The sequence below is a fragment of the Podarcis pityusensis genome (assembly GCF_964106645.2).
Source record: "Podarcis pityusensis genome assembly, chromosome: 5".
Classification (NCBI taxonomy): domain Eukaryota; kingdom Metazoa; phylum Chordata; class Lepidosauria; order Squamata; family Lacertidae; genus Podarcis; species Podarcis pityusensis.
This window is the reverse complement of record NC_138032.1, coordinates 51,632,452-51,645,054: the sequence shown is the minus strand read 5'-3', so window position 1 is coordinate 51,645,054 and position 12,603 is coordinate 51,632,452. Positions and strand designations below refer to the sequence as shown.

General features: G+C 42.1%; 1 protein-coding gene and 1 long non-coding RNA gene across 3 annotated transcripts in view; one reads left to right on the top strand and one right to left on the bottom strand.

Annotated features, from left to right (window-relative positions):
• The window catches only part of HSPA12A (heat shock protein family A (Hsp70) member 12A), a 48,772-nt gene that overhangs the window by 23,542 nt on the left and 12,627 nt on the right, over positions 1–12,603 (top strand). For both annotated transcript variants that reach the window (XM_081005248.1, XM_081005247.1), the window contains exon 6: positions 2,740–2,853. In XM_081005248.1, coding sequence (XP_080861374.1) covers positions 2,740–2,853 — 114 coding nt within the window. The remainder of the gene's footprint in view (positions 1–2,739; positions 2,854–12,603) is intronic.
• On the bottom strand, positions 6,778–10,710 carry LOC308477094. Its single transcript, XR_013986365.1, has 2 exons — positions 10,639–10,710; positions 6,778–6,927 (listed from the first exon to the last, which is right to left on the bottom strand). It is a non-coding gene; the product is annotated as an uncharacterized lncRNA (long non-coding RNA).

The window sequence follows — 12,603 nt, the reverse complement described above, 5'->3', positions numbered from 1 at the left end:
AGCTGTGAGTCCAAAATGACTCCCAGGCTGCGCACCTGGTCCTTCAGGGGCACAGTTACCCCATTCAGGACCAGGTAATCCTCCACACCTGCCCGCCTCCTGTCCCCCAAAAACAATACTTCTGTCTTGTCAGGATTCAACCTCAATCTGTTAGCCGCCATCCATCCTCCAACCGCCTCCAGACACTCACACAGGACCTTCACCGCCTTCACTGGTTCTGATTTAAAAGAGGGGTAGAGCTGGGTATCATCCGCATACTGATGAACACCCAGCCCAAACCCCCTGATGATCTCTCCCAGCGGCTGCCTTAATAGCCTTAATAGTTCTGAATTTAGATACCTCTGTGTTTTCGATTATTCTGGGGATAAAACAGGGTAAGGCCATCACCTTCATGTCCTGTTTGTGAGCTTGCTGAAGGTGTATGAATGCCCCAAGTTTCCCTTGTTCCTTCCTAGATTCTCTTCAGTTAGCTGTTTCCTCTGCTGCTGCCCCACCCACCACCCATTTTCCTCGTTCACCAGGCAGGTCTGGCCTCCCCATTGGGCAGCACAGGCTGGCTACCTCAGGTGGCGGATGGTTCAGGGAGAGGGTGCAGCGAGGTGTTGTCAGACAGAGCTGTCTGTGCCCTGTGGCATCTGCCTCCCAAGTTAGCCTGCTGTCCTCAGCTGGAGGATGCTGTCCCCTCCACAGTGCTGAAGTTAGGTTCTGCCGCCAGCTTGGCTGTCTTCTATTTGTGTTAGGAGGGCATCATCTTGTCTTTCACACTAGGCAGCACAGTGTCTTTGGCTGGCCCATGTCTGCCCAGAGTATGATTACTTCGCCCACAAAGCCCAAACACCATTTTCCCCATTAGTTAGAGAATCAGGTGCCAGGAGGAGCGCTCCCCTTCAGCCTTTTCCTGCATAGGTAGTGAAATACCTGCTAGCTCTGTTCTCTCTACTCTTTCTCCAGATGGGAGAGCTAAGGTGTGCAGTTTTAAATGGGCCAGCCATGGTTCCAATTCTTTGTCACAGAGCAGGCGCTCATGTGGTGTTCAAGGCTAGTCTGCAGCAGAGCCAGCTCTACATTATAGAATCGTAGAGTTGGAAGGGATCCTGAGGGTCATCTAGTCCAACCCCCTGCAATGCAGCAATCCTTTGCCCATTTTGGGGCTCCAACCCACAACCCTGATATTAAGAGTCTCATGTTTGCCAAGCTTAAATAAGCAGATTGCTAGAAAATTAACCTACTCTGCTTTTGTGTGTGCTTTGAGTAGGCTTAATTTATTCTGTTACATCTTTCCCCCACCCACAACTACAGCAAGAAAGATAGGAAAAAATATGCTACCCGATGTCAGGAATACCAAACTCGGGATATGATTTGCTTGTACAACATCCCTGGTACTTTCTTTTCAAATAAAATAATTTTCTTGTTTACACCAAAACAGCCAGCACACCATACAATTACAAATACATATACAAATAGTGACAAGTATCCCGAATAGCACATAACCCAAATGAAAGTCATGATGCAAGGATTTCTACAAAGGATTGCCATAGCAACGTATCACATTCATTTTGACAGCATTATGATTCATTGGAATGGTTGCCAGCATAAAGTGAGCCCACCCATGTTAGTTATTGGCTTGTGTTTCAGCAGAAACTGTGTTTTATAACAAGATAGCTCTATTGGCAAGTACTATCAGGATGAGTGAGAAACACAAGGGAGCTTGTATAAAACCAAGAGCAAAATAATATGTAACTGAGGAGGTTCACCACTGCAACAGTTCCACAAATGCAGGGTCTTCCTAAGCATCATTGATACATGCAGGGTCTCTATAAACGCCATAGACATACCAAACTTCAATATGTATGACAACACATTTTATTATATAGCCGCAGACAAATAACCAAAACCGAGAACAAATAACCAAAACCATACAATTTCTAACATACATAGAATTAAAATGTATGGCACTTGCTTAAATGAAGGGCAGAAACAAACCAAGATACAGTAAAATTGATGAAATCTCTTGACAGGTCTTGGCAGCAGATTGAAGAATCCGTTAACTGTTTCTGTTATTATTGGGACCATGGGGAGAGGGGAGGACTTTTCTCCCTGTACCCTTTCCTCACTTAAAAACACCATTTGGTGCCGCCTTTTGCTCTAGAAACATTTTTAAACATGCTGGACCTAAGGCCATTTTTAGTAGATTGGTTTGAAATGTGGCACATTCATAGACCTCATCAAGTAGATCATGGGTACCAAGTACTAAGTTACAAAAGCTAAGCAGATGCCATTTTTAATAAACTATAGAGGCTTATAGTGGCAGAGCCTTTTTCGCGTGCATGTCTAAACTAAGGGAACACTCCCATGCCTCTTCAACACAGCAAATATTTCTCAGCCTGATTAATGCTTAGGAGCATCAATTTAGAGGAACCTACCGCTTTCACTACAAAGGCATAAGGTACACTCTTGTATTTGCCTGATTTTGTTTGTGTAAGATGAAGAACTTGCCCTTCATCATGGTATGTTTTCCTATGGACCTCCTTGAAGGTGTAACTGAAACCCAGGTTTCGACATTCTATGCATTTTTGGCATGTCAGCCAGTTATTTAAACAGCCTGACATAGACATAGCAACAGAAACCCTGAAAAGTGCCAAATTATTTTCACAGGAGCCACTGGGAAACAACATCACTTCTAGAAACAGCTGGTGTCAATTTTGCCTCTCACCACAAGTTTGCTTTCTTTTATTCCAGGAGCTGAGCGATCAGGACTCTGGGTTTGAAAACTCAGAAGTGCGCTGGGTCATCACAGTGCCAGCTATCTGGAAGCAGCCGGCAAAGCAGTTTATGAGGCAAGCTGCGTACAAGGTAAGTATTGAAGGTGACCATCAGCCAAAATGGCAGGCAGAGGGAAGCTTTTATAGCCTCTGAACTGTGCATCCTCAGTCAGTTCCCTTGTTAAATGTTTCTTTCAAAAGTCATGAAAAGTAGGTTTATTGTTAGGGAGTTGTTTCATTTGGAATCGAAAATGCAGAAGGAAACAAGATGTTTCTAAACAGCTCCCTACTCTGATGGGCACAAACTTGCTTAAGTTGCAGACTTTTGGGAATTAAAATCATGTTTTCAAGCCACACCCACAGACTTGGAAGCAGAAAACTTTAAAAGCAGTTGTTCTCTAGAATAAAACCAACAGGAACATTTACAGCAGTCTGGACCCAGAAAAAAAAGGCCATCTGAATTTCATGACCATCAAAGTGCTGCCTGTATTCTACCTACCTCATTGGAACATGAACCAGTCACTGAAATATATGATTACAAGAGGTAGGGCTTATGAAAAGCCAATTGGGAGCTGGCTTAGAAAAATGACATCATGCATCATTGGCAGGACAACCTCTGCCTTTAAGCAAGGCGGATTAGCATTTAAATTGAGATTTAATGGTTCATGCAGACAAATGATACACAAAACACTTCCGGGAAGGACCTGATTAGGGTGAAAGGTGTGTGACAGGCAGGAGAACACAAAGGGAATTAAACAACCATGCATTCTAGTTAGGACTGGTTAGTTTGCATTCTTTTCTGACTCCCCAAATTGGAGTGTTGTCCCTTTTAAAATGAAAGTTAGTCAAAGCAGGCTGATAAAAGCCTAGGTCATTATGAGTGTGATGGAGAAGGAAGAATACTTGGTCTTGTGTAGATTCCATTCATGTTAGTAGAGGGGAGTGTTCGAATGGTAGGAGCATTCATTTAAACCCCATAGAAAGTCTCAGATTCTTCATGATGCTTTTGATCAAGTAATCAAAGAAGAAATGACATAGCTCAGTGGCAAAGTGTTTGCAAGCATGAGGTCTCAGGTTTAATCCATGGCATCTCCAGGTAGGTCTGGGAATATTCCCTGATTGAAACCCCAACTTATTGTCAATGTAGGGAATAGAAGGGGCAATACTTGGGTGCAAAGCCTGTGTTCCTAATCAGTGTCTAGTGAGCAGAAAAGGTCTAAATTTCTACTCCACCCAGAATTTCTAGCTGCCCAGAGTGGTTGGGGAAACCCAGCCAGATGGGCGGGGTATAAATAATAAACTATTATTACTCAGAAATGCCAAATTCTCAAACCAGAAAGAATAATTTTGTAGTCAAACCAAATTAGTCATGATTGCCTACATTGACTTTCCTCTTTATTCCAGCGGGGAGGGAGGGTTGTGCAAAATTTGGTGTTATTGATGGGGATTCAGATAATAGACATTATTGGGTGGGGGACATTGAAGGTAACACAGTGGCTGAAAGAAATTGTGGTGTCTGAGGGAGCTGTTTAATTTGCAAAATTCCTGCTCACTGACAGTTGGGAATGCAACACCACAGGGATTATATTTTGGTTTCTGAAACCAAAATACAGAAGAGAATAGGAAGCTGTATCTGCATGCACAAGCACCTGTTTCATGGTCATATTTCATATGGTCTCATTACCCACCTGAATCTATTTCAGGGCCTTAGCTCAGTAGTGTTCTGCTACTTTGCATGTCCAGTCCCTGGCATCCCCAGATAGGAATAGAAGAGATGCCTGTCTGAAACCTTGGACATCTGCTGCCAGCCAGCACTGAAAATAAACTGAGGTGGCTGGAATAATATTTGACTCAGCATAAGGCAGCTTCCTATGCTGATAAGATGGCAGTAAATGGCAAAAGGTGTGATGTAGAATTGAGGGGAAAGAAAGGTGGTGCTCACTTTGTAGCTTAAAGAAGCACATGCCAACCCTCTCACCTTTTGATCACTTCCTTCTTCAATGTTTAGTAAATCCAGAGAGAGGAAATTGATGATCCTTTGTTGAGTCCAATCCTGTTTCAGTTAAGTGATTTTATTCAGACATAAATGTGCCCCTGTCCTTTATTTTAGACGTGTTTGTCTTTGCCATATCTGCCTACCATTTTCCCACTTGGATTTCGCGTATTTGATTGTGTGCAGCTAGGAAGAATTACACAATCCACTGGCAGTAGGGTGGTCAGGTGTAAAAGAGGGCAGGATCCATGCATCCTTTGTGAAGGCAAAATTCCCTCCTCAGCACATGTATTGAAGAGGAAATTCCCTATTACATGGGGCAGAATCCGTGTCCTCTTTTTGCACTTGGCCACCCTAAGGGGCAGTACAACTATGCAATGCATGTTTTCTAAATGTTTGTTTGGGTATTTTGAGTAACCTCCTAAAATGCTGTTTAGACCCCCACAATCACTTTGAATATCTTGTACTTGTCTCTAATGTTGAGCAACATTTTTCTCAACAGTCTGTAGTGTGGGATTGCTAATGCTAGTGCCAGAAGCAAATCACTTAAAGGTTCTCATGGAAGGACACGGTTGTAGGTAAAGCTGAAACATTAGAGACTCGTGTATTATCTTTGTCTGTTGTCGCTTGCCTGTTGTTTGTGTGCATGTGTACCTGTGGAATGGTATCTCATAGCCGCAGGGAGAAAAATAGACTAATGTTCTTGCAGCATTTCCCATCTGTGGCGCAATGGAATGTTGTTGACTAATGTCCGCATCTGTGGTAATTTTTTTTTGTCTGTGACTGTGTGTTTACCAAACAGATCAATAAATAGTGATGAAAGAGAGCTTAGGAAGAAATCACAGGGAGGTGACTCCACAAAAGCCGTATCAGTTCATATCTACAATTGTGTTGTGTATTGTTGTAAGCTACTTTCTGTAACTTTTGAGGATGAAAAGTAGAATAGAAATGGATGGGAAGGAGGAACTAAAATAAGAAATTCTGATACTGGGCAGATAGGACTAAAAGAAGGAAGGAGATGCTGTGGACTAGCAGTCGGCAGTACAGTGATTTATGATCCCAAAGGACAGATATAGGTCACACTGAGCACTCTGAAACGTAAACTACTCCAGACTAATAGTATTCTACATTCAAATAAGTACATTTAAGAAAAACAAGTCATCTTATGTCTGAAAAATATATTTGGCAGAAGGTGCAGCTGGAAGAGAAGGGAGTATATTTTGCATGACGTCCATAGCAATGTATTAGTTATAGTGAGCCATAATGGCACTTGTCGGTTTGTGGAAGTTGTCCATGCACATACCCCACACTAAACAAAAAAGCCATCCTGTTTACTACTAATAAAATGGTGTTTTGCTACCCAGGATGTGTTTGCCTCTAGGCAAATAGTCTACAATATGACAAAGTCCTATAGAAGTGGGCTACACAAGCAATTACATCCCCCATGTCCTTAAAGATAATGGCATCTTCCACAGATACTTTCCAGAGCAGTAATGCTGTGTAGCATCATGTTGTCTTTCATACTTGTGACTGCTGGCATACAAAGATATATCTTAGTGCATCTTTAAGAAAGGATGGGCAATAAGAAGATTATTCATGTGAAAAGGCTAATGAAAGGGATCATAATGGACACACATGCAAATTACATCTGCATATATTTGCTTGAGAAATTTTGGCAAGTTTACATTTTTTCATTAGGAGCTAGCCAGAATATTCTTGTATCCTGTTGTGATTGCTTGCTTCATCTTTTTCCCCTGAAGAAGGGATGCAAAAATGTAGTTCACCAGATATTGTTGGCCTATAACTCCCAGGAAGCATGGCCAACGGTCAGAGGTGATGGGAGTTTGATGGGATATTGTTGGCCTATAACTCCCATCATCCCTGACTGTTGGCCATGCTTCCTGGGGCTGATGGGAGCTGGAGTCTAGCAACAGCTGGAGGAGCACAGGTTCCCCTTTCCTACCCTACATTCAAAACCCTTCAGGAAAAATTGTAATAAAAAACATTCAGCACCCCTAAGAATTGGTTGGCTTTTTGTTTATTTTGATCTCTTGCTCTGAAAGTTTTTTAAAAGGCTCCAGACTTCTTGTCAAATATCCACTATAAAATGATGGATGGTCTTTGAATTCTCTGGTGTTGCCTCTTCCTTGAACTGAGCTTCAGGTGCTTAACCTTGATTGTAGAAAAAGGGAATGAATGCTCTTGGTCAGAAGGGTTTTCCTTCAGCTTGACAATTTTATTTTTTTATTTTTGGAAGGGAGACATTCTTTCAGCTCCCATTTCACTACAAATACTTCAACCACAGCATGTGCACTGCCTGGAATTTCTGTCACATGCCAGTAGAAATCACAATATTGCGGAAGCGGCTGTAATGTTTTTTTGAAGGGACGAAGTTCAACCCTGTTAATCAAGAAACAGCTAGAGGAGTTAAGAAATCTGATGAAAATTATCCTGTCCAGTAATTTCTGCAAGTCTCCTTTTGAGGAAATGCTCTTGACAGGTATTGAGGGCTTACATATTTATCTGTTTTCCTGCCTTAACTGTATTATCTAGCTTTTACCATTCAGTCTATACAGTATGGGGGGGGGGGGCAATGAAGAAAGCTTGAAGAATGCTGTTTACTACACACTTAAGTTATAATTAGTAGGAACCCCTCAGAACAAAACAAACACAGATGATCCGACCAAAAAGGTCTATGTATAGGTCATTAGCAAGTTAAAGACCAAATTGGATTTCAGTTTTTGAATTTACCCAGCAGTCTTGTTTGTGCAAGACTACAATCCCTTCAGCCCAATCCTGTAATCCCATTCTCCTCAGATTACAAACCCAATCCTAAAAAGTAGTGCACTGTCCCTTGTTTTCAACATGTCCGGTGTACCTGACCATATAGTTTCGACTAAGCAGCAACATTTTTCCTTTGCCTCATGACAGTTTCCTCTCTTACATCACAAATAAGAAGTTTTATATGCATGAGCAGAATGGCATCCTCAACTTGAGACGAAGGAAGGCATGGCGTTAAAGATAAACTTTTGGTTTGCGTTATTGCTGAAAGCAGATAGCTCAACACTCTGCCCATTAGAAAGTATCTCATTTCTTTTTAAATTTGTGTGTAATTTGAATGTTATTTAAAATTGGTTATATTTAGCAACACACTAGCCACATACAGCATCAAACACCAGTGCTACCTGCACTAGATCTTTAAAGCAGGACAATGCCACTTTAAACAGTTGTGGCTTCCCCCACATAATCCCAGGGACTGTAGTTCCTTAAGGATGTAGAGAGTTGTTAGGAGATCCCTATTCCCTTCAAAAGAGCTGCAGTTTCCAGAGTTCCCTGGCTAGATTGTTAAACCGCTCTGGGATTTGTAACTCTTTGAGGGGAATAGGAGTCTCCTAACAGCTCTCAGCACCCTGAACAAACTACAGACCCCGACTCCCATTGGACCCAGCCAGCAGGGCCAGTGGTTAGGGATGATGGGAGCTGTGGTCGAACAACATCTGGAGGGCCACAGGTTCTGCACCCCTGCCCTGGTACCACTGCTCCAGGAATCCCCACCCCCATTTCATGGCAAGATATGATGGAATTCTGAAGCTGGAACTATGTTTGCATTTCCTTTAGCTTGTATACATAAACATTTTTGTGATTGGTCTTTGCAGATGCAGCTTTCCTTTTTGAAGGAACTGGAATATTTCAGTGCAGGATTCCTAGGGTCCCCCCCCCCCCGAATATCTGATTTAGTGTTTTCTATTAGTAGAAACTAAAGAAGTATTTTGGAGGGTAGCTAATGTATTTGATATTTGCAACAGGCATATTATAGTTGTTATCAGTTCGTTGCTAATTCCTGCATCTGGTGTAGAAAGGCAAAAAGATATTAGGGAACAAAGGCAAGTGATGATTTAAAGCTGCAATCCCTCACTGCTGCCTTCATTTTCTGCCTGCAGAATATCAAAAGCAGTGCAAATTAGACACATTAGCAGTATTAGGGGAAATGGAGAAATCCACTTAATTGTCACTTGTTGGTAGAGACAGATTGTTGTCAGAGAATGGATTGGTGTTATTACTGCAAGTTCCTGTGGATGTGATTCTTCTGGTTGATACTTACAAATTATCTTTTCTGCATAAGCACTAATGTTTGTTATGAAGCTATAATATGCTATAAGATTGCAGCATTTTTGAAGCCATAATTAATTAAGGAAACTTAATTGATCATGGTGTTAAAATGCATAGAGCAAGAAGCACGTGCTAACAAATTTCAATTTACATTTGCTAATTGCTGTGGTTAGGTTTGCACAAATATACGTTCCAGGCTAATGGAATACGCCCCCGGTCCTTCATTTTTACATGTAGCGCAGCAAACTGCTAATAGCTTAGGTACTCAAGCAGCGAAGGACCTGTAAATGACCAGAAACATTTTAGAGCATTCGTGCAAAAATATGACCTCTGAAACTGAAAGGCTTATACAGACTAAATGAGCTATCAAGTGTTAGCGCTATCTATAAAAGCTGTTTGACTGAGCCTCGGCGCTTCATGGAATAAAATAAAATGCATCGCTGATTACGCCCTTAGTACTATGACTTCATCCATTGCACCAATGCATCTTGTCTGCGTTTCTGCAGCAGCTGTGGTTTGCGAGAAGTAAAAGCCACACTGCTGCAGTGGAACAGAGTTCTTGCTGGGTAGAGCAATGGCTCTTTCCAGCTTTGGAGGGGGGTGACCTGACAGGATCAGAATCTACTGATCTGGTCATTAAGAGGTTTTCTTTAAAGGATTTGTATACCTAAGGTCAAAACAAAATAGGACAAAGTGTTGTAAACAGTGATTTCTACATCATCCTGGTACACAGGAAAAGCACAGGCTGCCTCATTTTTGGTCTGGGATGCTTGGTATATCAGCTTGTCACATGCACAGCAACCACCCCCAGAAGCATCATAAATCCCATAGGTGCAGTGGCAAAGCAATCTCAAGGCTTCTGTATTAGTGTAATAAGTGGTTGGCATCCCACATTGGGCTAATAACACAGTGAACATGATTTGTTGATACTCCAGGTCAATTTTCATGCCCGTTTTTTCCATGTACTGATTTCCTCAAAGCCATTTCCTGTGGAAGCTCCCAGCCTGCTCAGATTTCACTACATTCTTCAACAACTCCCAAAACCAAAGCTTTAAAGCAGTTTTCTTTTTTGAGGAGAGTCTTATGTCCTAAGATACACCACGGTTGGGGTTGGGGCAGGTATATGTTTTGATCGTCACTAGCAACATGGCATGGGGAGGAAGAGTTGTACACCTTAATGTAGTTTTTTTCCTATTGGCTTTGTCACTTCACTCTGGTTCAGATATATTGGCTCCAGTCCTTTCCTACTGGGCCCCACCTGGAGCTCCTGGAAGTGGGTCCCCTTGCTGCAGTTTAGGGTTCCAGGTCTAAGCTCAGGACAAGCTGAAGACCACCAATTTAAATGGATCCAGGAGACTAAGTTCAGGCATACTTCCGTCTCCTACACACATGAGCAGAAATAAATGTCAGAGAAAAACTGGTTCAACTGCCTTCACTGGTTGAATTTATTTTCAGCGTAGCCCTGATGAGCTGTCAAATCAATATTCATGTAGACATGAAAATAATTGGTAGCAGAAGGGCTAAATGCCACTGCTGCCATATATTAGGCATAATTCAGTGAGCATTATTTGATTTTCTGTTGAAATAGTTCATTCCAAAAGTATGATTGCTGCAAAATACCACAAATCCTGAAGACTTTGCTTCTTTATATCTCTGATCCTAAAAATATTATTCAACTCAGTGATCATTACAAAAGCACTCAAAAAACTACAATTTTCAACAACAAGGCACCACCTCTCTTACTCTCTTGGATGCAATTTCCGTGAATCTCACCTGATACAGAAGACAAGAGTGAGGACTGCATTTGCTTTTTGGCTTTCCAAAAATAAAAATTCTCCCTCTGAGCTAGAGATGAAACAAATTTAGGAGGGGATGTCACATGCATGTTTGGTATGTTCTGAGTGCATGTGCCACAGAAGCTTCAGTCAAGTGGTTAAGCTCAGCACATGCAGCAGTTGCTTAACAGAGTTAACTTTTACTTTGCATGCAAAAACACATACTACGACATAAACACACTCTGTAAAGTTGTTACAAGTAGGAATCTCTGATCCCAGAGAGGGTACTTTGCGTCAACGTTCTTGCTGTGTCAAAGTCCCCAGCAAGTCTGGAGTTCAGCTGCTTCCAAAGTTCTTCACAAAGAATTCAATTTTCTTCCGCGTTTCCAATCAGTCTCCATTGCTCAGATCTCCCCAACACTTAACACTATAACTTGAGCTGAGCTAATTTGACCATCTTTCCTTTGCTGGTTATTGCTTCCTGTACTTCAGGACAGGAATGGGAAACCTGTGGCCCTTCACTTGTTGTAAGACTCCTCCCATCAGCCTCAGTCAGTATTTCCAGTGGTCAAGGATGATGGGAGTTGTAGTCCAGCAACATCTGCAGGGCTGCAGGTTCCCCATCCCTTCTTTAGGGGTTAGCACTAAAATGCTGAGAGTTCCCATGTTGAATATGCTGGCTTGTCTCTTTGCTGTTGCCATAGATTCTCTCCACACACACCCTTAATACTGTGGTATGTTACGTAACATACATACAGTACATAATACAACCTTCAAGCTGTTCCCCACAAAGACTGTGCGTGCGTGTTTACATGCACTCTGTCGTGATGCTTCTTTTTGTTTCTCTGTGCTTGTGACACATTGTGATGAAGGCTATTAGGTAGAGCCTCTGGTAAGTATTGCAACTGACAGCTATGACATGACAGTGCAATGCCCCCCAGCCTTGTGTGGGACTAGGAAGCAAGTGTAACTATGGCAGCACAAGCAGATTTTTACAACCATACATATCTTTTGATTTAAGCCATATTATGCCTCTCCTGCTGAAAGAGAAATAAGGAATCTTTAGTGCTGCTCTGTTTCAAAATGTTTGCAAATAGTGTTTTATAAGATTCCCAGCACAAATACTATCTTATGTGCCGGGAAATAATGTGTACGGTGCTTACAGAACAACCTTACTGGTAGATCAGAGGAGAACTAATACCCAAAGCACTCCTAGGAACATGGCCAGAGAGTGTCATGGTATTTTCCTATCTAGGGGATTCCTTTTTAGGTTTTATGATCACTCTCCATGGCTTCCAATGGAAATGCATACATCAGCTCCAGGGCTTGTGTATGTTTCTTACTGTTTCGGGGTGGGGGGTGGGGTCCAAGCCTTCTCCAAGCCCACCTTGGCCTCTACCACTGGTGGTATGTCAAGGGCTGCTGAGGGTTTCAGTGGTGGGAAAGGTCTTATGAGGTCAGACCATGGGGATCCATGGAAGGAGCAAGGAGCATTTGGGTCTCCAGCTCCCACTGAACCATGATCTCCATATCCCCAGCTTTCTTTTAAAGTTAAGTGTCAATTATCTGTAGAACCTGAGTCATGAAGCAAAATGTAGAGGCATGATTATTCTCATTTTTCCATGAAGAAATAGCCTGCTACTCCCCTCTCTAGGGTTAACTATTTCTACCTGAATGGAGCATGGCAAGCAATGAGTACTGCAAAGAAGGAAAACCAAATCAGGAAAGCTGTGTGCATTGGTGCCTTACAGCATTACCTGATGCCATGCTATGAATATTTTATGCTCTCTTGAAAAAAAGAATAGTGATAGAAGTTGCAGTATTTCAGATGCCAAGTCTTCCTTCAGTTCCGTCCTGTATATCTGCACAGAAGTGAGCCTCATTGACATCAGTAAGGCTTACTCCTAAGTAAGTGGGTATGTGATTGCAACCCTAGATACATAGAATCTTCAGCATTCAAGGA